The sequence below is a fragment of the Anomalospiza imberbis genome, chromosome 4 (assembly GCF_031753505.1).
Source record: "Anomalospiza imberbis isolate Cuckoo-Finch-1a 21T00152 chromosome 4, ASM3175350v1, whole genome shotgun sequence".
NCBI classification, from domain to species: domain Eukaryota; kingdom Metazoa; phylum Chordata; class Aves; order Passeriformes; family Viduidae; genus Anomalospiza; species Anomalospiza imberbis.
In genome coordinates this window covers 14,734,590-14,760,994 of record NC_089684.1, presented here as the reverse complement: position 1 = coordinate 14,760,994, position 26,405 = coordinate 14,734,590, and the positions used below count along the sequence as shown (strand labels likewise).

Here is a 26,405-nt window from a genome sequence, read left to right as displayed (position 1 = left end):
ACAATATCTTTAGCTTAAAATAACTTGGCAGAACTGATTTCTGTTTTATGACTCTTGCTGGATGTACATTTCCACTGAAAAAAAAAAAGGCTTTTGTGCTGCTCCTGTAGTAAAGCCTCCAGGTGAGAATATCTAGCTCAGTTTTTCCAACAGAGGAATGAATATCTCTCCCCTTTCTCCAATGCACGTGTCAGTAATCCCAGCTTAGCTGCAGCTGTGCTGATAAAAAGGTCTGGAGAAGGAAGTGAGAAGTCAGGAGGTCCTACAGCAGAGGTGCCTGCACAGTTAGCCTGGCCCATTAGGTCAGGCGTCCCAGGCTCTTCAGGTTTTGAGAGGTAGACCCTATTAAATCTCTGTAATTGTGAAAGGGGAAGAGTAATCTTTACAAAAGAAGTAGTCCATTTTTACAGTACTGCTTGAGGCACAAGTGTATGAGATTGATAGATAGATAAAGGTACTGTAGTACAGCTTAATGTTTGGAAAGAGCTGCTGTAAATGAAGTCTTTTCTATCTTTCTGAGCTTAGACCTATTAAGAGGTCCTTTAATTTGCTTTGCTCTGAATTCAGGGAAACTGGATGAAGGTGTTAAATGAGGAATATATCCTCTGAAGGTAAGAGATGCCCTGTCTTTTTCTCAGTTGTACTGTCTGCAAAGTACACTGAGAGAGCTTTGAATGCAGGGTAAATTAAATACAATTCAGCCTATTATGTTTGTTTTCACAGCTAGAACTTTTGGATTGTAGGATTGATGGACATAATGAAAGATTTAGATTTTAAATGCTGTGTTCTAAAGCCTTATCTGTACATTAGTTACTCACATAGCTATAATAAAAAACCTAGATTTTGGTGGTCAAGTGGCTGAGAAAACAAGTGGGTCACTTGTGGAGCTGTCATTTCTAAGTATGAGCTACATAATCTTCATGACTGCAGATGGCAACATGGACCCAGTTTTACTTTCAGTGCTTCATCGTGCACTTTTTTGTGTTTCACTAGAAACACAGCAAAACAGCTAACAATCTAGTCAGCATTTTTAGCTGAAAATTTGCCTTGCCTAATGAGCAACTCTTAGTAATAAATCCACCATTGGCATAGCAATTGTCTTGTGGGTCTTCGATTTGGTGCATGACATAAAGCATCTTTGAAAGCATTCCTAATTAAACCAAGGAAAATTCCAGCATTAGGAAAGAGCAGAAGAATAGCTGAAATCCATACTACTCACTGCTTGGATAAGCATGGCATCAGGTAGACTTTGGCTGGATCTATCTGCCTCATGTAGGCTAAAACTTAGAGATACAACTTTTCTCCTACCTGTACTGCATCTGCTTGAAGCTTATCAGTTGTAGCATCGAGCCAGTTTGGTGTACAGTGTTTGTTAACCTTCAAAGGAGTAGCTGCAGCTGGCAGATAAATAAACCTTTTTTCTTTGAGCTGAAAAGGAATTTTAATTTATTTCCTTTTCAGCAGATTTAAAGCTTAGTGTATTTTTATTTTTAATAATGGAAATTACAATGGTGATGCATGCAGCTATGATTTCTTTACTTGTGTGAAGTTCCTTCTACCTAGCACCTAATGTGAATAGAAAAAAGACTACAAGGTGCTGGAACTTCACTAGCATCTTATTTGGAAATGTCTAATAATTGCAGTTATTTAATTCTTAGTTCAAAATTTGATTATGAACACTTAGCCATAGACACATGAGATGACTCTTCTTGGCAGCAAATGGCAATTATTTGGATTTAATGAAACATTAATGTATTCGGGTAGTTTGTGGTTTGGTGGCACAATGTTGAATGTTTAGAGAGGGTTGTCCCCCACAGATGTGACAATTAAGTTCCTTCAGTTTAGATACTATTTAGACTGAATTTTAATTATAAAACTGCTGTAAGTAGAAATAAAAGCAAATACTGACTATCCCAATAAAGTCTAATGTCTTCTCCAAGCTGTTTGAAAAACATGCAATTCTGATGATTTAGTTCTTTGCTGTGTAAGGAATTAGTTTATAAAGCCTATTGTTTTCTTGAAAAGAGTTCTTAAACACCAACATGCCATAACTTTTTACATTTTAGTCAGGAGGAAAATACTTACTGCCTTTCTAATACACAGACATGTTTCTTCTAATAAGAAGCAAAAATGCATTCAACTAGGGTAGGCCAAAACTACTTTTCAAAAGCTGGTGTCTCCTCCTTTTCCTGCTCCGCATTCCACAGTTCAGCAAAGCGTGTGTTTGTAACTCTAGCTTCTTGATTTAAATATAATTATACGGAGAGAATGGGCTGGAAACTGCTGCTGCTTCTGTTTGTGATATTATGAAAGTGCAAGAATTTTAGAAGAGAGAAGGTCTCGGTGGATTTTCCATACAGCAAGTGTTTATTTGCAGCAAAATTAATGATTATCCTTGCTAAAGGTCTTAGAAAAAGAGGAAGGCTGAAAAGTGACAACTCCCACTGGGGCTGAGCTTCAGAAAATATGTGTGAGTGGTATGTACCACATTTGGGGGTTTTCCCTGTTTACTCTGAGGTAGAATATCTTCAACTTTTGTAGTGAGTCAGACTGCTTTTTAAAGAAGCAGCTTGCTTGATTTATTACATTATCAGGTGAAAGGATCTATTCCAAACACGTGTATGATTCTTACATATCTCAAGTAATTATGAATAGATCAGAAGCAGAAAGCTACAGAAGAAACTATACAAGGAAGAAAATCCTTTATTTAGAATGTAAGTTCTGTCTCACCCTGCACTGAAGAGGTAAAGCTTTTATTTTACTTTTCATTGAAAGAGTATTTCACTTTTTATTCACTTTCTTAGTTCAGTTTCTTCTTCTATTTTATCACCTTGGAAGAGTTTTCAGCAGAGACATTAGCCCTAGAGTATGTAGGAGTTAGATTAACTCTTAAACAGTTGTTTGAAGCAAGTGTGATCTTAATTGATATGCTCAAAAGCTAGTCCCCACCTTATAGAAGAAATATGTTATAGTTGTCTAATCCTTTTGATCCATTTTGCCTGTACATTGCTTATTACTGGTGCTGTTTGTTATAGTAGATGTCAAAGTATTTCTTGAGGTTTCCATAGACAACAACCTTTTTGCAAAGCCCTCTCTGTTCTGTATTCTTTTATATCAGAAATCAAGAGGCTGGCAGTTCATAATGCCTATTTTGTAGACAACTTTGCCATAGCAACAATGGAGATTTAGATTTCAGCTGTGATAAAGGTTTTTCTAATTTTCTAAATTCACCATTTTGTGGATATGTTCTCATATGCACATATTTCCTTATTCAGAGAAGTTCTTTTCCTTTGGTACCTGACATAACTCCTCACAGGTTACCAGTGCTTCCTGACCATTGGCATCCTGACAAGCTGTTTTTTTTGAAAAAATCTTAAAAGTCTGAAGCTCTTTGAGTCCACATAAAATTTAACTCCTCTCTTGAGTTCATCTCAACTGACCAACTTGTTTTGAAGCATGTCTTGCTGTACTGCTAAATGTGAGCCTTCACATCATAAAACAGATTTTAACTGTTCTGACTATTTATGTAATGGGGTCATTACTACTGGTGACAGTAAAATCAAGGGCCAGATAGGAATGTCTCAAAGTATTCAAGTAAGACAAAAATCTGTTAAAAAACTTTTCCTCATAAAGAATATGGTTTTGAACACTCCTCTTTGCTCTTTCAGATTGTTTTCTTTAGTATTAGTCATGAAGAGTGGTAAGAGTGTAAAAGTAGTTACATGCTGATATTGGAAATAAATTACATTGTGCATTTTTCTATATTTCAGTGAGTGTCTGGATTGCTACAAAGGGACTGTATTTATAAATTTCACTTCCCCTTAGTTGAAAAACCTCCAATTTTTATCTAAACTACAGAAAACATTTGGTTTCAAACAGATTTGACTAAATAAAACTGCGCTTCTCAGACCTCTTGTAGTATTGCAATTTTAGGAAGAGAAAAAAGAGAAGGAAAAACGATTGGACTATTGATGACAGTTCTTGGGACCTGGCTGTGTTTTGTGCAGCAGCAGCAGCAGCTTTGCTTGGGGCAGAGCCGTGTCCATGCACACAGCCCAGCCTTTGCCTGCTGTAAGGCAGAGCCCGAGGAGACAGTGTGATCCTGGAAACTTTCATGTGCCTGTGTGCCAGAGAGGGGGAGAGAGGGAGACCTAGAGCAAAGGCGCGTAGGGAGTAAGGCAGGGAGAGAAGGCAGCTCTCTTCACACACTGCTGAGGGCTCTCGGAGGCAGACTGTACGTGCAGCACTCCGGCTGGCGTGCAGTTCGAAGGACAACATTCATTGACTCTATTCATTGAATCGCTGAAGGACAGATATGACACCCAACTGCTGCTTCTGCTTGTTCTTGCTTATTGGTACCCAGGGTAAGTGTCTCTGGCTTCCTTTCTTGTTTTGAACACTGCAAAGCAGATAGCTGATAAACTTCAGGAGCGGCTTTCTTTTAAAAAACATGATATCTCGGTGTTATTTTGCATTTCTTCATGTCAATTATTTTTCAACAGAATCAAAGTGTAATGCAGTCTCTCAAGGTTACTAGCTACATGTCAGATCAGATGCTTTTTGCATTTAATGCCTTGAGTGTTATCGTGAATTGTTATGAGCTGAAATTTAAAAATGAGAAAGAGCTTAAACATTGCATAAATACTTGCTGTAAATATTTATTGAAGGTACCTGTAGGACTGACTTAACTCAGATGCCATGAAATCCACATTTTAGACTCAGTTCAGTAGTTTGAAGTGATACAGTGCAAGTGCTACTAGAATAGGTAGTTCTCAGAGGGCAGAATGTGTTCAGGTAATGGGAATTTTTAGCATGATAGGCATTATAAGCATTATAATATGCAAGAGGGAGACTGAATTCAATTTTAGTTTCCCTTCAGATGCAAATCAGTGTGGTGGGAGTTACACCAGACATACTGCTTACTTCAGTTGTGTTTTCTTCATTTCATTCGAGTACCCTCTTTGTAAGTGTTTCTTATAACTTGGCAAAGCTGTCCCTGTGAAGCTGCTGATGCTGATCTATATGGTGAACATTCCTAATGATTAACATTTTTTTAGTTGTAATTATTGTAAATTGCTTTCTCTTGGACAACGTCAATACTAAAGTGGTGTTTCATTGATTGCGTAGATGAAAATAGCTCCTCTTCATAGTATGAACAGTTTTGTTAACATAATAAGAGCAAAAGGTTGAATTCTATCATCTTCTTTTGTATTGTGCAACAACTTCTTCTCTTTCCTGTTTTTAAATGAAATAATTTTGGGTTCATGTGTTCATAAGATGCTGCTTATTGATAAGATTTGTAAGGGGTGTTGCCCCCACTAAGAGTTTGGGAAATAGAGCTCCATACACAGCTATTTTTCTAGTTGCAAAACTCAGTTAAATCCGTGGAAAAACTCTAAGCAGTTCCTGTATGGTTTAGAGGAATATATAATTGCAAGCTGCATGCATGAAAAAACAGTGATATTAATGTATTTGGAATTAAGAAAGCAACAGTAATGACATAGTATCAAACCTGTGAGCAAGGTCTGGTTTCATATGCACCTGCATTTTCCATGAGATAATTCAAAATTTAAAGTAGTACTTCCAGTTATGCCGAAAAAAGGCTAAGTGTTTTCAACAAATTAAGCCCTTCACATTACTGTTTTCTGTGCTAAATAATTAAAACATAGAAACATTCATAAAATATGCACTAATTGTTGCTATAATTTCTATTAAATTCATCTCTACTATGGAGTTTATTAAACATATTTGAATATATTAAAGCATACTGCAAAAATGGCATAGCAGATGAGGACTGTGAATGAGTACAAGCCTACTAGTTATGATGGCCATTACCTTTTTAGGTTTATACATCATATATAGTGTATTATATTTATGAGAAAACCACATGGCTCATCTAGATGTGTTAACAGTGAGGAGTGAATTCATAGATTAAAGCAGTCTCTGGCACCTGTTGGTGCTCTGTTTTGCACCAAATTAGCTCCTGTTTAATGTCACATCTCTTCACCTTGCTCAGTGCACTGTTCCCAGCTTCACTGCCTTTCAGAGTTTTAGCCAGCAATGCAAATTATAACTACACCTACAAGCTGGCTGATTTCATCTGCTCAATAGACATCAGCTCTTCTCAAGCCTTTAGGCTAGCTGATATTAAACACTCCTGCAGTAAGGATAACTGTCCTTAGAAATTTGATGGTTTTTTTTTTTATGGACTGCTGCAAGTTCAGCTGCATTTTATTGTGGTTTTTATGTTTAGTGCTGGTATTTTTTAATTTCTAAGAAGTCACAGATGCTTCTAATTCTTTAAAAAGTAAAATAGGAGTATATACTGTATAAAAGCTACTCATCTGATTTACCTGGATCCATTCAAGCTGTGTCTCTTTAGTTTTCCATTCTATAGCTGAAGTTCAATCACTGTTTTTAGTCTCTTCCTTGAGATCCTACATTAAATCTTTTTTTTTTTTTTTTTTTTTTTTTTTGGTGCATGAAAAGCTTTTCCCTCAAAAATCTAAATAATCTAATTCATTCAAGCAATTGAGCTTTGTATGTACTGGCAACCACCTGCCTATCCTTCCAAGTGGAGTGCACTATCCCAGGTAGAGCTTTCTATGAAAACAAAGCAGCATCTGTGTAATGAGTTTTGTCAGCACAACAGCAGTGATTTTAACATGGAGATAAGTAAATTCAGACTCCAGCTGTGGAACTGGCAGCACTGGATGTGTAGCCAGGATGAACTTCTGCCTGGGTGGGTCAGTCCTCTTACAAAGCTAGCAGGTCACTTCAGCTGTGTGGCTGGCATTGCACTGGCTGCTGCTGCATCTTTTCTCTCAGGAAAATAATCAGCTGTAGCTGCTGCAACCACTGCAGTGCACAGCTGTGCCTCCAGAGTCCCTTTGATTGGCTTTCTGGGGACAAAAGCTTTTTTATCCTCCTGGACCTTGGCTAAGTGACAGGATCTCAAACAATTCATTTTTCAATCATTAAGCAAAACAGAAGAACATTAGTAGTGAACAGTATTCAAAGTGAGTTCCAAAAGGGATTTGGCAGGCTCCTTGTGAAAAACAATTACAACTCTTACAATTTTAACCCCTTATGCTCTGTGCCTCTACCTGATGCTTCCAATCCTATTTCTGCTTGTACCTCTAGCTCCCTTAGCCTCCTCAGTCTGTTCTCCCCTCATATTTTTTCCATCCTTTACCCTCAATTTAAAATGCCAAGGACAACTTTCTTTAAACCATCTGAATCTCATTACTTGTTCTGGTACTTCATGCAGGTGACAGCTGTTTTCAAGGCCAAGATCTTTTATACCAAATGCTTTCTGTCAAATGTGGGAAAGAGACAAGCCTGAATCCTTCAGAAAATTACAAGTTTATGATTGTGCTCCTGTTTACATAGTTGGTAACAGATTTAAAGATTTCTTCCAGATTTGTAAATAGGAAAGTGAAATCACAAGCACAAGCTCAAATAATCGTTGTGTAATAATAATATCACCTTTGCACAAGCTCAAATAATCGTTGTGTAATAATAATATTTGGTTATTTCTTTCATTTAACTTGGACATTAATCTGTCTGGCTTTCCTGTACTTAGAAGAACAATGTGCAACTTGTGAATATACATGTGCATAACATGAAAATCAGTATATTTGCAGAAAAACAGGGATGCAAGCTGGATTTCCTGAGAAAAAATTTACCCTAGTATCAGTTAGAAGGTAGTGAAAAATCTACACAACAGTAAATTGAAGCTTTGAAAGTTAGATCCTGCAACTGCTGCTTGGGCAAAAATGTTTTCCCCTCTTTGTTAACTGCCCCAGGAGCTACCCAAGTTGAAAACCTGTATTGACTGTTGATAGCAACTCTGCCAGACTTGAACCATTTGTTCTGAAATTTCATGTGCAATCTGTGGACCTTGAACAAGGAGACAAGCAAAACTTTACCAAGATTTTTTTCTGAATATGAGGAATCATTATTTTGCCTACATTGATCAATTTGGATAATCTTGTATTAAGCAAAGCATTTTCTTAAACAGTGCTTTTGAAGTATCCCTCTACAATATCACTGTGCCTGAGAGACAATCCTCTGATGAGCCATCCCACTAGAACTGATGGGGCTGCCCAAGCCTGGTTGCAGTAAAGTAAAAATAACCTTTTCTAATAGATGTTACTTGCTGCTAGAGACCAGTGTGATGCTCAGAGGATCTGTCACCAGTCATCTCAGCATGCATTTTCTCTTGAGTGCCATGACTTTCAAGCCATCAAATGACTTTGAAATGACTAGTGCAAGGCTGGGAGGCAGGGAAAGCCGAGAGGATCCAGAAGTCATAATTGTTGTGTCTGAAAGACAGATGAGGTGAAAATGTATTGGGAAGGACTGGAAAAGGATGATGAAAGCAGAGACAAAAGGGATAGGTAGATGGGACAATGGAGCAGAGAGTTGAGGGAAAAGACTAAATCTACTTAGAAAGGGAAATGGAAATCAGGAGGACTATTAGTCCAGGAGAGTAGTGACTGAGGACAGGGATGTGAGAGAGGGAGCCAGCAGGAAACAGAAAGTTAATTAAAGGAGAAGGACAGGGAGTTCTGAGAGAGAGGAGTGAGCATCTGGAGAATGAAGTCAGAGGGTGGTGAGATCAGAACCAGGATTCTATACAGAAAGAAGGGGATGAGATGATGGGAAGCAGGTAGTGACCAGGCAAGAAAGGATGGGGGTGAAGCAGCCGGGGTGAGGCAAAGATGAGCCTGAGCAGAAAAAGGAGCTGTGCTTGGTAGGGTGAGCTCTGTATTACAAAGCCAGAACAAAGCCCAAGATTGTCCTGTGACTTACTGACTTCTTTCAAAATGTCTCCTCCAGAGCCGCACCTCTGCTCAGAGGCTGGCAATCAGGACTGTCAGATCACTCTCCCCTCTCGACAAACAAAGGTCTGGAGAACTAAAGGATCTGAACTAGTGATGCAGCATGGTGTCCTGTTATAAAATGCTGGAGGGAAACTGATTTCCTTTTCTAATAGTAAATGTTACCTATGTCAGAGAAAGTTAGTAATTTTGTAAACTCAGTCCTTAGGAATTTAGGCAAAGGACACAATCTTAATTTGTGCTATGTGCCCATACTAAATTTTCTTCATATTATAACTCCACAAAACCACATATTTTGTGTTCTGCATTAAAAGGCTGAATTAAAAGTTTTGGTGAATTATGCTGCCTGTGTGATCCCTTCTTCATTTGCTGTAGAAGATTAAGAAAATGTGGATGAGGCTGGGGATTACAAAATGAAGACCACTTCATGAAAGCAACTGAACTCTGCTGTGGAAAACTTTTCCTATTTCTTGCTCTAAAAGCCTTACAACTGGATAATAACTATATAGCAGATTTCCTGGGGGTTTTGGTTTGATCATCCTGATATGGCAGTGTTCATTACATGGCTGCCACTGACATCTGTAAAAGCTGTGCTCTAAGAAGTCTGTGAAACTGACTGGTTCAGAAAGTAAAAACCTCATATTAGCAGAAACCCTTGCCATACATATGTTAATGTTTCAGCTCCCCATCTGGGCAATAATATCATATTCTAAACTGTAATCGAAGTAATCTCTGAAGACTTAAAAGTGGGAAGTCTAATTATTGTAGCAGTATGAGGAACTAACTAGGAATTTAATATTGTAGCTTCCAAGTGGTTAAACAGTAGACTAAAGAGCAAGATGCCAGTAATATACTAGAAGACTAATCAAAGCATAGATAAAATAAATAAAATTTAGTAATATAGTGTGGTGTGTTATGTGTGTGTGTGTAATATACTGAAGTGTGTTATCAGAAATGTATGAAACCTAAAGATCTCGAGTTGGAATTCAGACATAGATTATATGTTGCTAATACCATGTTGCACATACAGTGGCTGTGTATAAGCAAAGAAGTAATGCAGAGTCTTGTGCTCACTCCCTGCTGTCTCCCCCTCTGCTCATGAGGGATCCAGCATGCTGGTATGACAGGACTGGTGTGACAGGGCAAGACAAATACACCAGGAAAAAAGACTGATGGGAAAACAAGGGATTGAAGGAGTCTCAGGAGCCATCAGCTGTGGCCTGATGGGGAGATCCAGCCCTGGGAGGACAGGTTGAATTCATGTCCGGGTGTGAGGGTGGGCAGGCAGTGGGAAGAAGAGCCCAGCAGCAGTGACTCTGATCCTGAGGGATCTGCACATGTGAGATGACTTAGCAGAGCTTATCCAGAGAGGATGTTAAATCACCCAGTGCCCTATAGCACAGTTCGTTGTGTTCCACATGGCTGTTCTGTATCAATCCTAAGGCTTTATTTGGTCAAAATGGTTTGTCTCAGTCAAGTCAGTGTTTCCTCCAGAGAAGAGCAAGTGTCAATATGGCACTAGGAGTGAAAGAGACTGTGCACTGTGCAGTCACTGAGGCTCAAAGATATGCACAAGTCTGTCAAAGCAGGTGAACATTACCTCTTTCTCCTTTTTTCTGCAGAAGAAATAACTGGCTTGACCTGGAAGAAGAGACTTTTTCCATCACAGACCTGATTGTCAATATTATGTTCAACATAGAGAAAAAGGCATAGTGCTTGGAAGGGTGGAAGTGGTATTTTTAAACATAGAAATATATTTTTGCCCTGTTGGTTTTTTGGTTTTTTTTTTCATTCAGTTACAATTAAAAAGAAAAATAGATAGGAATAGATCAGCTCTTCTTTGGAATAGGCTAAGAGCAGCATCCCTTAATGAAACTTCCCACATCATAGTTAAAGCCAAAATTTGTGTGTATGGGGAAGAAAAGAACCAAATTAATGAATTTAAAAGCTGCATGATTGAATGCCTTGATTAGTCTGGAGTACTTAATAGCAATACAATTGACAAAGATAATCTGCATTTTTAGAAGTTTTATTCAAGAAGGCCCATCTACCATAAAATACTCTTCTTGACCTCATTTTGTGGACTGCAATTCCATGTAAAACATATGATTCAACTGTTATGTAGTCTTACCTAGAAATTATAGACACTGGTTTTCAGACATGAATTCTTTTCTAGTAATCAAGTAACACTGCAAACGTGCATTTATAAATCCTGCTTTTTCTTCAGTATGGATTCTCAGCACCATGCAGAATGAGTACAGGCCAATTTCTGCTTTTTCCGAAAACATATCAGAAACAAGTATTAAATAGATGGTTTTTCTACACCCCTAAGACATAGATGTCACATGAGATCTTTCTTTTTCTTAAAATGGTTTAGCAAAAATAAAACACCTTGTACATATTTCTGATCTATCACTATTTGGTTAAATTTTCATTTTTTATTTTTAAATCTTTCATTTACATATTCACTGCTTTCATATCATCATTTAACTAGATTGGTTTCTTGGTTTCTAGATTGGTTCCACAGAGCAGGCTCTCACTGCTGGCAATGAGAAAACAGTGTCAGGAGCAGACACCATCCTCTTTTAGGTTAGATGAAGTGGCGTGAAATGAAGAGAAGGAAGAACTATAAACTGTATGGAGGTTAAATCCACAGCAATCCACACAAAAATATTGCTTGACCAAAGTACATCCAAAAGGGAGCCACACTTCTGAATGTTGTTTCTTGTTATATTTTCTAATTTGGATGACCAAACTTCCAAATATGTGCTGCTAATGGGATATTTCTTTATGTACATTAATAAAAGCATAAAATCTACAAGTTATCATTTAAAGATCTATTGCTCTTAATCTGCATGCACATTTTGATACAACATGCAAAATAAGAAATAAGTCAGATGTCTATGGTCATGGGGTCCATACAGCTGGATTACATGATCTCAGAGGCTTTTTCCAACCTAATTGGGTCCCCAGTTCTGTGGTTTAACCAGCTAACATTATTCACTTCACGAAGGTCAGAAATCCTATTAACCTGAGATAATTTTTGTTTTAAGCGCTTAACCGGAGTGGCAAAACTTTTAGTGGTGAGTTATGTGTACTCATAGTAGAATGCAGCAGAGATTGGAACACTTGTGATATTTAAAGCAAAGCAAAGATTAATGAGTCAGAATCCAACAATAATGCATTTATTTAAGCACATTCTGCAAATTGATTTTTCTCAAAATAATTCTGTGAGGTCTTAGAAAACAGATTTGCTACAATATTTTACTTCAAAATACAACAACCAAGGGTTCCATATTTTATAATATTTCAGGAGGGTGGAATCTCGTAGGGCACAAGGCACAGCCACCTCCCAAATCTAAACTTGTAGTTCTATATTCAATTTAAATTCTTAATAGTTATAAATGGTTCTTAGTAAGGAAGGTATGTGAATTAATAAAATATATCAGACAGTCCTGTCTACAACTGACCAAGAAATAATGTATTTTCATTGTTACAAGATTAATCTTGAGTGTGCTTCAGAGCTTCACTTCAAATTATATTGGCTTAGTTCCATTGTAAGAACTATCATTGCAATCCTTTTAGTCTTTACTAAAACCACAATAAAGGGAGAAAAAAGAAAAAGAGAAAAAAAAAAAAAACAGATTATGTTTCATATTTCAAATAGAGTGTTAGGGCTCCCAAAACACTTTTTTTTTCTCTGTCTGGAGTCTTAGAACAAGCATAACAGATTGTTTTTTAAAGACTTACTTGACATTGATAGTGGAATCTGAAATTGCGGCTGATGTCCAGCTTGCTTAGCTCTAGTGCCTCTGTAGCAAAATAAGAGACTAGAGAGCAAAACAAGACAGAGAAAGAGAAAATAGAATCTCCCACTGCCACCCTTCAGGTTCTTTTCCTCAGCCTGTTTGGGCTGGCTGTTCTCAAACCTATTTTTCTATCATCAGCACTGCAAAATGCTCATTCTACCATGTTTTGTGGGGTTTGTTTCTCCATCCCAAGAATATACTAAAGTTGGAATAAATTGCATAATTTAGCCATAACTTCTGTTTTGTGGTGGGGGTGAGAGTGTAGATATTTCACAGGAAAAAATGGAAGACAGGCTTGCCCCTTTTGACAGAAGAAAAGTTAGGCAATTGGTTATGATCTTTTAGGAAGTTTCTGCCTTGAGGACAAGTTAATGATACCCAGGTAATTCTTTGCTGTTCTGTTCTTTTGCAAATAATGTGTCCTCAGAAAATTCTATAATCTGAATATCACCAAGTAATTTCCATGTTCATTGCCTTTCTAATTTAATTCCCCTTTCTCATTGCAGCTTTCTCTTAAGGCTTTGCTACAAGTACTTTCTGTCTCATCTGCTGGATTTCTTTTTGCTTCCATGCACGAATGCACATGTACACAAACTTCCTCCTGTATATGATATTGTGTCAAGAAGTCACTTAAATCTGCCTTTTGTTTATGGAAACTTAAGAGAAATATTACAAATGTCCGTTGTTTGTAATTTAAATAATTTAGTTTTCACTAGTCAATGTTTCACTTTTGCTTACTTTATGCATGGCTGACTGGATTAACTTGCTCAAAGCAGCAAGCTCAAAATTAATTTCCTTACAGTAATCTCTACTGTCCTTATGTATTGAAATTCAGAATGCTGAATTCTAGATAAGATGAATGATTGTTTCTTGAGGGACACTAACTGATTGATAAACATCTGTCCTTAATTTTTTTTTTTGCTAAAGTAAAATTTCAATTATTGGATTGCTCAGATTTAAAAAAAAAAAAAGAACATTCATTAGCGTATTACTATGTTATAAAATACAAAAATAATTGTAAGATAACTGGCAAACACTGCAATAGAAGAAACCATTTACCCTAGGATTACAAAACTTTTAAAATGCCATTCCAGGTATGAAGCTTCAGAGGTCTTTTTAAATTGTTTGTGTTTTTTTTATTTTTATTTTTATTACATGTGTTCAAATCATTACCTAAAAAATGCTATGTTTCAAATGAGGGAAAAAAACAGACATTACTTGCAACAAACTTCTTTTCTCTTTGGGGCTCAAAGAACCAGGCCAAACACACTCAATAGTGATTATGAGAAAGAATTAACTCCTGGGAAAGCAGTTTCCTTTATTTTGATGGTTAATCCTTCCCTTTCCAGGCCTTCCAGGTGGGATGGTACTGACTAGTACAGTGTATTTAACACATTTGGATTGGTGCCTTCATTTCTATTCAATACCTAACACCACTTGAACGAAACCCCAGTGTTTCATATGGCCAGCTTTCAACTTGTTATTGCTCTGCTGTGAAAAAGAAATTAGTGTAATTGAGGAATTACACTGAGACAAAAAACACAGGGGCAAAGGAAAGCTTACCTTGATGTATTTTCTATTGGAAATCAAGTCAGAATATGGAGCTAGAGCTTGTTTCTAAACAGAAATTGTAGTTAGATATCATTTAAATTCTGTTTATTTGGGGAGAGGAAGAAGAGGGGAAGTGGAGCAATAGAAAGGTTATAGCTCTGTTCATTAATTTGTGGCTTTGTTAGATATTGTGCTTAACCCTCATCCTCTGGGAAAGCCCTACAAAATTTGAGGGTTTGGATGGAGCTCATTGTACTTCATATTGGGGCTTTTAGAGGTACTATCTCTTTCAGTTCTTTATGTACACTAGAATTTTTTATTCTGTGCAATCAGAACAAAACAACAAATTAATAATAGGTATAAAAGCCAAATCCTGTGGCAATGCGCCATGTCACCAGTCTGAGTTGTTCTTCTGGAAATTTCCAGCCCTGGAGTGGATTTATCTGGCAGTTAGACAATAAGGATCTTCCAACCCTCTAACTGGATTAATTAGACTGAATTATCTGTGGCATAACTGATAACTAGTGATGTTGTTGTGAGATCAGAGGTGAAATTTTCAGAAAAGATAGTACAAATTTTCTACTTTGGAAAGTGCTTCTGAAATGAAAGCATTGTGTGATCCACAGCAAGATATGAAGTTGCTTTATGAAATTAAAATCCAAGATAATTACCAGATTGGCGTGTAAGAGTCATAATATATGCCCCATTTTTGCTAAAATCCATTGCACTATATTTTGTTTAATGGAAGCAAATATAAACTTAGTTGTGTAGTTCAAGTACTACATATTCCTAGTGTGGCATCTAGTATAGTTTGCTAAAGATAAATGTAATGCAATAAAACTGAAAGTGTATTTCTGATTGCAAATGTAATAGCTAAATATAAAAAAAAATGGTAGTGTTTTAGAAATGAATCTGTCATTCTGAATAAATTACACTGTGTCACTTGCACACAATCAAACCTAAAATTAAAAACATAATACATATGCAATCTGTACATTTAGAAAATGTTGTGGACTTCAGGGCTGGACAACTACCAAAGCAGAGGTGCAAATTACAGAAAAGGCAGTGTGGTGATAACAGTTAAATTACACTCCTGTGAGGGCCCTGTACAGATATTTAAATCCTTTAAGCCATAGACACTCTGTCTCAAGGATTAATGCCAAAGACCTAGATTTATAGGATTAATGCCAAAGACCTAATCTTGTAGACCAAGATCTATTTTGGTATACAAATTTTGCCCAAGGTGTTACCCCAAGTGTGTGTACATTACCAGCACTAAAGTACAAGTGTATAAACCCTGTTTTGTTCTTGTGTGAAACTAGAATCTATTTTCAATATTCTATTTATGGACATTTTAAATTTTAGTTTTATTGACATTTAATAATCTGAGATGCCTGTTAGATTTTTCCCAGATATCATTAGAAAGCTTCTCCTAAAAGAAAAGAAATACAGTGGACTAACTTCATCCTTGTCTCAGTAATATATTACTCAAAAAAATCCCTTGTTTAGTGGGAAGAAGCTTAAAATTCTGAACAAAACCAGGAAAATTAATATAAGAATGAACTGCGTCTCTTCATTCACTTCTACATATTGTTGTAATGGTCAAATTCAGACAAATTATTTTTTAAAAATATTTTTTAAGTTGTTGTATCTTCTTTTCTGTTATTTGGTGATTCAAATGCATCTGATCAAAGTTGGTCACTCACTAGTCACTTCTATTATTTGTTAACAATTCATTAAACATCTTGTAAGGTAAAGTAATTCATAGTTGTAAACTTTTATAATCGTTTTCTAATGATTCATCTTTACAAATGAAAGTAATAGGCCTATGAGATTTGTTCTGTGTTATGCTAAAAGTTTTCTAAAGCCATTTCATATGCCCTTAATATACCATTCAGCAGAACGGGCTATTTTTTAATCAACTGTTAGCTTGAAGTATTCAAGCTAGCACAAAAATTACAGGTAAAATCAATTTTAACTTCAATATTTTCTGAGTTGCTTCTGTTGTATTAGAACAAAACATTCTGTATCAAAGCAAGAATATTTTCATTCTTCTGTTTCTCCAGTCCATCTCCCACTGTGTCTAGAAATACAGCAACTAAAAAAAAGTTATGTAAGATTGGAAAAAGTGCCACCCATTTTGCATGAGTGTATTTGAAGGACTTGGGCTTTTGTTGGTAAAATAATTTTCCATCAGAAAAATACAGGGTGGATTCTTCAGTACCATAATCACTCCTTGGATCTTGGCATTTAAGGAGTCTTTTTAAAAAGCAATTGGATTTCCTCAACCCTTTTGAAGTGCTAACTCACTTAAAGTGAGGAAAAACAAGTTAGCTTATTTGGCTGATGGAATTTATGAGTCATTTTGGATTCATGACACTCGATTTCATGTCATTCAAATTCTTGAGAACACAAAAATATTTTCCTGGTATTATGAAATGCCTTTGTTTGAACCTATATGCGGCGCAGTTGAGACTGGTGTGACTAGTAGGTACCAAACACTGAGTAATGCCTTTGGTTGGTTTCAGTGCTCATGACTCACTCCCACCAGCCCAGAACTGTTCCCTTTACAGGAGTCATCCTCGCTTGTTTTACAGAACCTACAAGTGTTAAGTCTGTGTTCTTATTGTGCACGTGTGCCTTATTTGGTTTCTCAAACAGCACTTGTGACCCAATCACTGTATTTCAAAAAATGCACAAAACTAGCAAGCCTAATTAATCAATGTAGTTGGAAGCCAAGCCATGGTGTCCTGGGAACATCTTGTTCTTGGCTTTCCCAAATGCGTTCCTTTTTTCAATTTCATTTTATGACTGTTTAAAGAGGAGCTGTCGTGTTCTTTCCCCAGTGATTCTGCATCCATGCAACAGAGTAAAAACCCTTATCATCTTTACTAGATGACAACCCAACTCATGCTTATTCCTTTAGCAAAGGAAAGCAGAGTTAACTTAGTCGTATATTTAAAGACAAGCAGGGAAAATTATCCACCTTTTTCGTCGCCGCACGCGTCTTATAGTAATAAGCATCTCAAAGCACCCAGTCTGGACAAGCTTAAAAGGTGCACAGCAGGAATTTTTGTTTTCTTTTTGAAAATTTGAGATGAATCTGGAGGATTTCAGGGGACCCTATATACACAACAGTAAGAAATATTTAATTTGCAGTATCATGAACATGCTGCTAAGTAGAACATTTTTCTATATTGAGACAAGAGACAGAAAGAGGTTTTTTTGTGGTTTTGCTGTTTGTATTGATACCAGCTCACCTATTTATTTTCTCTTTGTTCTTGGAACATTGCAGATATTTTAATTTTTTGCTTAACATTATGAAAAGAAATTTTCTGGTACAGAATAGCTGAAATGTGTGCAATTATCTCTATGTCACAGGAAAGCAGGAGAAGATTTTCTCTATATGAGGTATACAAAGAAGAGGCTCCTTTACTTGGTATCTGTAAAAGCAAACCTTCTAATAAGCAAGTCTGTCATGGGTTTATCACTTTTCATCTTCTTTCAGCTGCTAAAAAACTAGAACAAACAAGATATGAGAAGAGTGGTTCGATTTTTCGTAGTGGAAAATCAATCAAATGTAGAAAAGCCAATAACTTTAATACCACATCACTAAGATGGAGTGATAGATTATTATCTTGTCATGGTGAACTCCAATGTCAGTAAATTCTTTATTTGTAAAACAATAACCATAATTTTTAATTTCCATTGTTGCAGTGCTATCTTTGTCCATTTTCCTCACATAAAAGACCAAAATTAAATTTCCTCAATCTGAAAGGTAATTGTTTGAATATTATCTAGCATTTTACAACAGTTTTTACAGTCTTATCTCCTGTCTACCTTTGTCAGCTTTACCAAATATTTCCCCAGAGAACTGGGGGCTTTTCCATACATAAATCTCCTGCAATCAGCAGAGTCCAAACTTCTGTCTTTTTTTGCATAAACAAAGTGATGTTAACAAGTCAGTGGACAAAGACCAGTGCTTTCACTGATTTTACAACTGGGATGAAGTTGTTGAGTTTCGAAGCTATGTTGTCTCCTTTCCCAGGCAGATATTTACATGTCAGGGTAATCCAACATAGCACAAATGAATAATGCAGAGATTCAGAATAGATATCATCAAGGCTATAAATGTACAGAGAATTCAAAACATTGAACATCATGAGAGACTTACTCTTTGTGGCAAAGTACAGATTTCTAAAATGCAACAGCAAATTCATTATTAGTTCAGGGATTCATATTATTTGAATAATTAATAATAATTTTTGGAACATGCTGTGAAAATCAGCATGATTGAATGGTACTGTGAGAAGATAAATCCTTTATTTGAAATTTAAATTGCATGGAGATCAGCCCCTTTAAGCACAAGGTTCAGATCAGTCAAAATATGTCTTTAGCGTGTAGAATTAAAAGCTTGACAAAATGTGAGAGGTTTTTTGATAGTCTGTTTGGGATGTTTTCATTTATGGTGTTTTTTTTTCCATACTGGTGTCTCTTACCAATGGTTTGGTAGGTACTCAGATTGTAACACTTAAGGAAGCCTCAGTTGCCTGCTCAGCTTTTTGCTAAGAGACTTAAGGCACTAAATAGTACACATACACTGTTTGCTTAACAGTATGCCTACATAAGCTTTTCTTGCTACTTCTTTTTGGGTGGAACAAGTTAATCATAATGTTCTGATTACAAGCACAGAACAGCAGAGAAATTTATGAACAATATGCAAGTGTGAATTCACCCTGTGACTAGGATGTAGCTATATTTTTGGTACCTATACATAAAAGTCTTAAGGAGCTGTTGTTCTTTGAGGAATTGCATGGGTTTTATACTTGTGGATAAAAGTAAATCAACTTTTCTACATCATTCAGTGGTGGTTAGCTCGAATATAAGAATTTCTATGCAGGATGCTTCTGACAGCAAGGATAATTCTGTACATATAGAGGATATTTATCTCAGTTTTCTGCAGCTACAGCTCTTACACTCCAATTTTTCGGAGTTGTAGATATTGTCAAGGGCTTAACTGGAAGTTCTTCTGGAAGGGATATTTTATGACTCTGAAGTACTTGACTGAATTTCAGGTGATTTCTCTTAGTCCAAGAGAAAAATGAGTGCAAAAAATCAGATGTTGTCCAAGAACATTCCTTGTTAATCTGGGAAAGTTTTGTGAAAGATTTATACTTTGTCTTTGAAAATAGCCTCAAAAAATAGTTTCATGTTTCAGAATTAGCAGTTTACTATTTGAACAAGCTTCACATCACAGTTAATAAAGTTTGTAGAGAGTATCTGAAGTGCTCTAAGATCGCAATGAAATTTAAAATAAAATTTTTATTTGATTTTTGGGTTTTTTTGTGACAGTATGCATTAAGTCAATGGTAGCTCTAATAAGAAAGTGATACTCCTTTTTGAAAGTGCTTCAAAAATTGAATCAGCAGACCCTTGCAGTAAGGTACTAGGTAGGTTTAGGGAAGCTTTGGAAGAGAAGAACACTGGACAGTGTTCTGTCCTGATGATGTTTTTCTCCGTTTCCAACATATTGTAGACTGAACAAATTTAATTCTAGTGTAATTTTAAACCCTCTCCATAGTATGCTCTTGGGAAGAAGTTGGTCTTGTACAACAAGAAATCTGACTTGGCATCCTGAAATCCATTACAGAAGCAGTAGTTAAATCACGTTTTTCTGGGGAAAAAATGATGATGGCAGAATTTGTCCCACAGGTGCACTGGCGGGACAGGTACGGCATCATGCATCTGCAAATGTGGGTGATTGCAGCTGCTGCAGCACAGAGAACTGAAGAACAGAGGACAGGCAGAGTCCTCCAGCCACCCTGGCTGTCCCTTATCATCATCCCTCTACCTTTCCCCTCAGCACTGCTTGAATGAAATCTTGTGTTCTCTGAAGTTCTTTCCTGGAAAGCATGGGCTCAGCAGAGCAGCACCTGTGTACCTAAATTTCACACTGATATTTTCTGACCAATATCTGCACAGCTTTTGGATCAGACTGACAACTATTCTGAAGGATTCATAATTGGCCCCTTCATGATGCCTTACTAAATTTTCAGCAAAACTGTGTCATGGATTTGATCCTAGTTGCCTTGTTCTTTGATCCTTGATGCATTTACACCAAGTTTCTTTAAAATTAGAATATAATCAAACATATCTAGATCTGACTTTGTATAAAGGGGGTTATCTATCTGGGTCTAAAATTTCAGCACAAATCAATGTCATAGAATGGTTTGGGTTGGAAGGGACCCTAAAGATCATCTAGCTCCAACCACCCTTCCATAGGTAGGAATACCTATAGTTTATCTGGTATATTGTTATAATAAATAATGAAACAGTCCTTTGAAGTGGTGGCCTTAGGTCATTTGTCTCATATAATTAGCATTTTGATCTTATTCTGAGGAAGAATAGGGAGGAATTACCTGTTTGAGAGTTACCTGTTTGCTTTATATCAAAGGGAATTTTAATTAGCTAACAATACAAAATATTTTTGCTAAGTTTAACAAGTACTTCATATACTGTTTTTAATTTCATGTCCAATGAATTAATACATTTTTGTTGCTTGATATTCACATTCAAATGTAAATTAGTACTTACAAAGGCATAATATCAAATACCTTTAAACACATCATAAAATAAACATATTTTTTCTGTTCCCATTTAGTCATCTGTGACTCTTTGGAAGATCATGTTTCTGGAGCTGGCACCGGGTGCCCCCTGGGCTACTTTCCATGTGGCAATATCACAAAGTGTTTGCCCCAACAGCTGCACTGTAATGGTGAGGATGACTGCGGGAATCGGGCTGATGAAGACAACTGTGGTACGTGGCTGCAACTTTGCTTCGTGTCTAACACATGTAGTCACTGGAACCCAGGCAGTGCTCACACCAAACAGGGCACTGTGGAGTGTCAGCAATAGGAAGGTTACCTGTTTTGCAGGGTTTGCAGCAGGTCTGCTTTAGCTAATAAAGCCACCTTCTTACCTGAGCAAATCATTTGCTAGGGAAAGAAGAATGGGCCACATTTTTCTTTGTATATGGTATCAGTTATCAGTATCCAATTTTTTCCCTGCTTTGAACTTCTTTGTACATGTCATTTTGATGTCTAAAAATGGATGTATGTGATCTATCAAAAACTTGCTGAGGAGAGGTAGATGTGTGCTCCAACAGAGTTTATGAAAAGCTTAATGTGACTTAATGCAGGAAACATAATTTAGAAGAATTTTCAAGGTTTTTCAGAAATAATTTATGCCCTAATTTGGGAGAAACATGTGCATCTGTAAGTGTACTGTCCAAGCTGCACTACCAGCAGGCTTTGGTGGTTGAAAATGTAAAAATCCCAGGGCATACACATGGGTCACTTGTGCATGCTGTTTTGATCCTTGTCACTCCTAGCCCCTCTGGATAGTAGCTGTGATCTTCTCCTGGCTTGCAGGCTTTGGCTTTACCTCTACTGCAAACCAGGCAGGGCCAGGGCTTTGCATGGGCACTTACCTGTCCATGCTGCTTCTTTGTGAGCATGGCCCTGGCACAGCTTTTGTCTATGCTGAGTAGCATCTCTCACGCAGTGTTTGGACACAGCTCAGGGGTGGCACAGACATGGATAGTCTGGAAAGAGTCCACTATGTTCTGTGAGGAGAGAGCTTCACCATTTGGTTGTGAGCTAAGACCACAGGGAGAGAAAATTGACCCTAGCACATTTTATTTACTGTTCTTGCCACTTTACTTACAGCCTGGATATTTCAGAGGTGCTCTCCAGAGCTGCTGATCTCTGGCAGATGGGGGAAGTTGGCCTCTTACTCCTTAGTGGCTTTCCTGTAGCCATGGAGGGCAGCCAGGTGCACCATGCTCTGCCTCACACGCTGCCTCCAGCTCCCCAGAGCCAAGCAGCTGAACTGTTTGTCTGTCCCAGACAGATGTGTTGCCATCAGATCTGGGTGGGAGGACTGCGAAGAATTAAAATATTAAGTGAAAATGTATATATGAAAGAAATTTTCTGAAAGAAATTTCAAACAAAATATGGTAAAGGTATTTTTCACCAGTACTCTCAGCAAAGTCAATGAGGTTTTGAAAGTAGTTGTTCTCATTGCATGTGAAGCTGACTTGTGTACCTATGTGAAGTATCTTGTTATTATACCTATGCTATTTCAGGGTCTTACTCCATGTGAAAGTGATTTTAATTTCTAATTCCATAGAGTGGACCTGCACAATTTTGTAGTTTTTTTATGGTTTGCTGGTGCTACAAACCTACTTTCTGATGTAAATAATCAAAGTCCTGAAGAAAAAACTGTTTGCTCTGTTTTTTCTGAGTCATCTTGACCTACAGTAGCAGAAATTGCCAGTGATGATTCCCACACATGTTTAAGTCCAAGGAGAATAAACAATTGCTTTATCCATTTTTCATTTCTGTATAATACCACAAAGTCTATCATAAAAGGACTTGCTGAAAAATACAGCTTAATATGATGCTAATTATGTTATACACAGTTTTGTATTGGGAAGTAAAAGACAGTATAGGATCATAGAATTTTTTAGGTGGGAAAAGAAATTTAAGATCATTGAGACCATTAATCAAAGAGCTCTTTGCATCTCATCTTATTACTGACACAGAACTGAGATATTCTTGGTTTATGAATAACCAGTTTCAAAAATTCAATTGGAAGTAACATGGGTTGTCAGTGAGCAGAGAGAGTGCTGCAAGAAGTGATTTAGTACTGAACCCTGAAGCAATGAATAACAAAGTCCTTAGTAATGCCTTATTGTTCTTCTATAGAAATGAACATACAAGGCAATTCAGTTGTGATGTTGAATCCTCTTCTGTGTGTTGTAATTCAAGAATGAGCTAGCCTTGATTTTTAAAAACCTAAATTACAAAAGATGAAGAGTCATTGTATGGACCTACAGGGAAGAACTATGCCACTTGTGTTTTTCTCGTATCTTGACCCCTTCTTCTCACTTAGAAATGCATTGGTGTAATATTCAGCAGTAATGTTTTCTCAAAAATTGGTATTGCAGTCATACTTTGTTGTACAGTTAAAGAAAGAGTCACTTCCTTGTCTGAGTATATGGAATCTTCTGAGATTTTCTGCAATGATTCCTCACATAATAAGTGGGAAGATCTTTGTGGAGTAACTCCGGTTTTGATTATTCATCTTACTTAAAATACAAGAAAAGGGGCCTCAATGATTACTTCCTGAGACAGAGAAACCATATGTCTCTGTTTTTCCCCCATCATTCCTAGGATCACTTCAGGATGCCTGCCTTATGCCAGCAGTTATATCTGGCTCTGTCTCCCCATTTTTTTTTTTTAAGTTTACAACTAGATTTCAGTTAAAGTCATTGGTCTTGATTGCGAAAAAGAAATTAAAAATTAAATTATTCCAGTGTAGTAATTGTTTCATTCAGTGCCATGTAAATTTTAATCTTATCCACAAGGTATTCTAATTAAATAGCTCAAATTTTCAGTTCCTGAACACTTTTGCATCAATTTGAGGAACTTTGAGGTGACCAATCTACAGGATTAAACCTAACAAGTGCAGGAGGGAAAAAAATCTATGTAGACCCTCAAAGCAGTTCAAAAATACCTCTTTTTTTAAGTGCATGTATTTCAAACAAAGCTAAGTAAACCAACTGTTTCACTAACAGTAATCATAAAGCACTATCTAAAGTCTGCAATAAAACCAGTCTATATAGCATGAAAATGCAAAGTAAAATATGTCACTAGAAGTTTCACTCCAACTGTCTTGTAGTGGTTCCTTTCTTCTTTTAGTGAACAAATTTGTCTCATTCCCCACTTTATTTCTATAAGGAAATTATAGTTGTTATCTTGTAAGATTATATTTGTAAGAAATTATTGTTGTAAGAAATTGTTGTTGTGGTCTCTGAGATTATTTGCAGTATTAATCTTGTCTCAGGCACTGTGTGCCTGGTAACAGCAAAATATGACTATGAATATTTCATATTAACCAAAACCTCACTAAGACATGTGTTTTCAAATGTGCTGTGATCAATGCTCATTATCCAGTTTAGGCACACAAAGATTGGCTTTGTGGTGCCCTCTTCAATTCTGCTTCCTCTTTCACTTCCACCCTCCTTTCCACGTCCAAATAAGAAACGTAAAAAAAAAGGTGCAGAGTAGTGAAGATCTCAAATTAGGATCATAGGTAAAGTTGAGAACAGAGTAAGAATTCTGTGTTAGCGTTTAACCTCAGGGTGTGGATATCCTGCATGCCAGCTCAGCCTCAGCATTTCTTCCACTTCTGGAAAGGAGTGAATTATAGCTGATATTTCACACTAGAGTGGAGCCACTCATCTCTGAATTCATGCCTTTGCCACCAAGTTTGCTTTCCAAAATCAATAAAATACTGTGTGCTATACCCTAATGGGAAGAGCTTGAGGCAATGTAGTAAACTTGCAATAAGAGGAGGCAGCTGGCAATTTATCACGCCTGCAGTGATGGGAGGCTCTGCCTGAACAATGGCTGGATAACCTTAAATGTGCATGGAAAATGTTATCTCACCTTTTGAAATTGAAAACATAGTCCACCAAGAGGAAGCAAGTATCTCTGCAAATCTGTCATGAAAATAATATTTTAAAATGAAAATAATTTAAAGTTTTGTAATTTGACATAAAGCTTATGGTTTTGAGGAATTTCCTTTTTTAGACTCAAGAGAGCAGTAAATTTTACTCTGCTCTCCATTCTTGCTGAAGTACTGAGTTCTTAGTTAGGCTGAGGACACTGTGATGCAATTTAGCCTCTATCATGTTTCACTTGGAGTTATTTTTGTATCTTTTTGCAAAATTCAAAATGTGTAGGGAAATAAGAGATAGCAATTTCAGCATCCTTCTGTGCCCAAGCTTGTTTAAAGATCAAGTTGGCAAAGCAGAGCAAGTTTGATATTGTTTAGACCTAGAATCTTTGATTTCAAACATAATGGCTTCAGCCTGATTTTCCAGGGAAGAGCTTTTCCCATTTATTTACAGCTGTAAGCTTTGAATCTGTAGCTACTTGGCATTTATAGATGGGAGGTTAGAACTTTTGTTTACTTCATTGCTTTTTAAACCTGAGCAAGGATGAATAGGCACGATCACAAATTCTGCTCACATAATGTCGTGGCAGTGTTGACAAGGAAATTGTTCCTAAAATAAGTAACAAATATTTCTCACACTGAAGACATTACTGCTGCAATATGACTGTTAATGCAGTCTAAACAGTCTCTAGGCAAACTCTTTGATGTCCACTGGCATACTAAACATGCCAGGTACGTATTCCCAAGTACAAATTCATGGGAAGAAGAGTTTTGAGATCTCTGCCTTCACAGTGATGTTTAAAGATAAAACAAAAACAAAACTAACAATAGATAAAAGCAACAGTTGATTAATGAAAAACAAAAATAACAGAACAACAATATTTATGATGTAGATTTGCACTGAGCCTACGTGTGTTTTCTCATTACAAGGTGTGTGTTTCTTTAGATGAACAAATCTTGACTCACAAAATATTGGAAAAAAATATGAAAAGTTCATCATAACATAAATGTACTCCATGCATTTGGAAGAAGACAGCTAACACTGCCAGCAATGATCCATGGTTATTTCTGTTTTCAAAACACCTAGAATAGTTAGACACAGACAAAACAGTTCTTTCATATGCTTCTAATTAAATATTTTATTATAAATTTATTTATAATAAGTTGTTTTATTGCTTTTTTTAAAAAAATTCTCTGCCTTCTACTTAGAGGGCTGAATGAACAAGATTTTTTCTAGATGAGGGTCAGCTTTCCCTGACTAAAATTGTCCTACTATTGATTGCAGTGATAAAAGCACAATGTTCTCAGTCAAAAAACTTTTGTGTAATTATTTCTGCTGGATACACCACTGGATCAGTTGCTATTTTGTTGTCATAACATACTAATTAAAAATTGCTGCAAAAAATTTTAATGCAGGTAAATTTTGAACCACTGAGAGACTGAATAGATGTTTTTCCTGCCTGATTTTCTAAGACCTTTGTTGCAATATTTTTTCTCATATTCTATACATTCTGCTGGGTCATCAGCACGATTTGATCATCAGAACTGTAAATTAGATGTGCTGTTAATATGATGCCAGTTATTAGGGGAGAAGCCTCACAGTAAATTGCAGTGAGGGTTACCTCCAGTTTCTTGTTTCAAAACCATCCATCAACTGTCAAATTTAGTTTGAGGG

At 36.6% G+C, this 26,405-nt stretch overlaps 1 protein-coding gene across 8 annotated transcripts in view; it reads left to right on the top strand.

The window, feature by feature from the left end:
* The first annotated feature begins 216 nt into the window (after nucleotides 1-216).
* RXFP1 (relaxin family peptide receptor 1) overlaps nucleotides 217-26,405 on the top strand; it is a 51,825-nt gene continuing 25,636 nt past the window's right edge. For 4 of the 8 annotated variants that reach the window (XM_068187192.1, XM_068187197.1, XM_068187191.1 and 1 more), the window contains exons 1-2: nucleotides 2,484-2,714; nucleotides 20,868-21,023. In XM_068187192.1, coding sequence (XP_068043293.1) covers nucleotides 2,648-2,714; nucleotides 20,868-21,023 — 223 coding nt within the window. In that variant the 5' untranslated portion in view covers nucleotides 2,484-2,647. Of the gene's footprint in view, nucleotides 455-537; nucleotides 612-1,114; nucleotides 1,243-2,483; nucleotides 2,715-4,086; nucleotides 4,365-20,867; nucleotides 21,024-26,405 lie in introns of those variants that run through there. The other 4 variants (XM_068187194.1, XM_068187195.1, XM_068187196.1 and 1 more) reach the window with 4 other exon arrangements.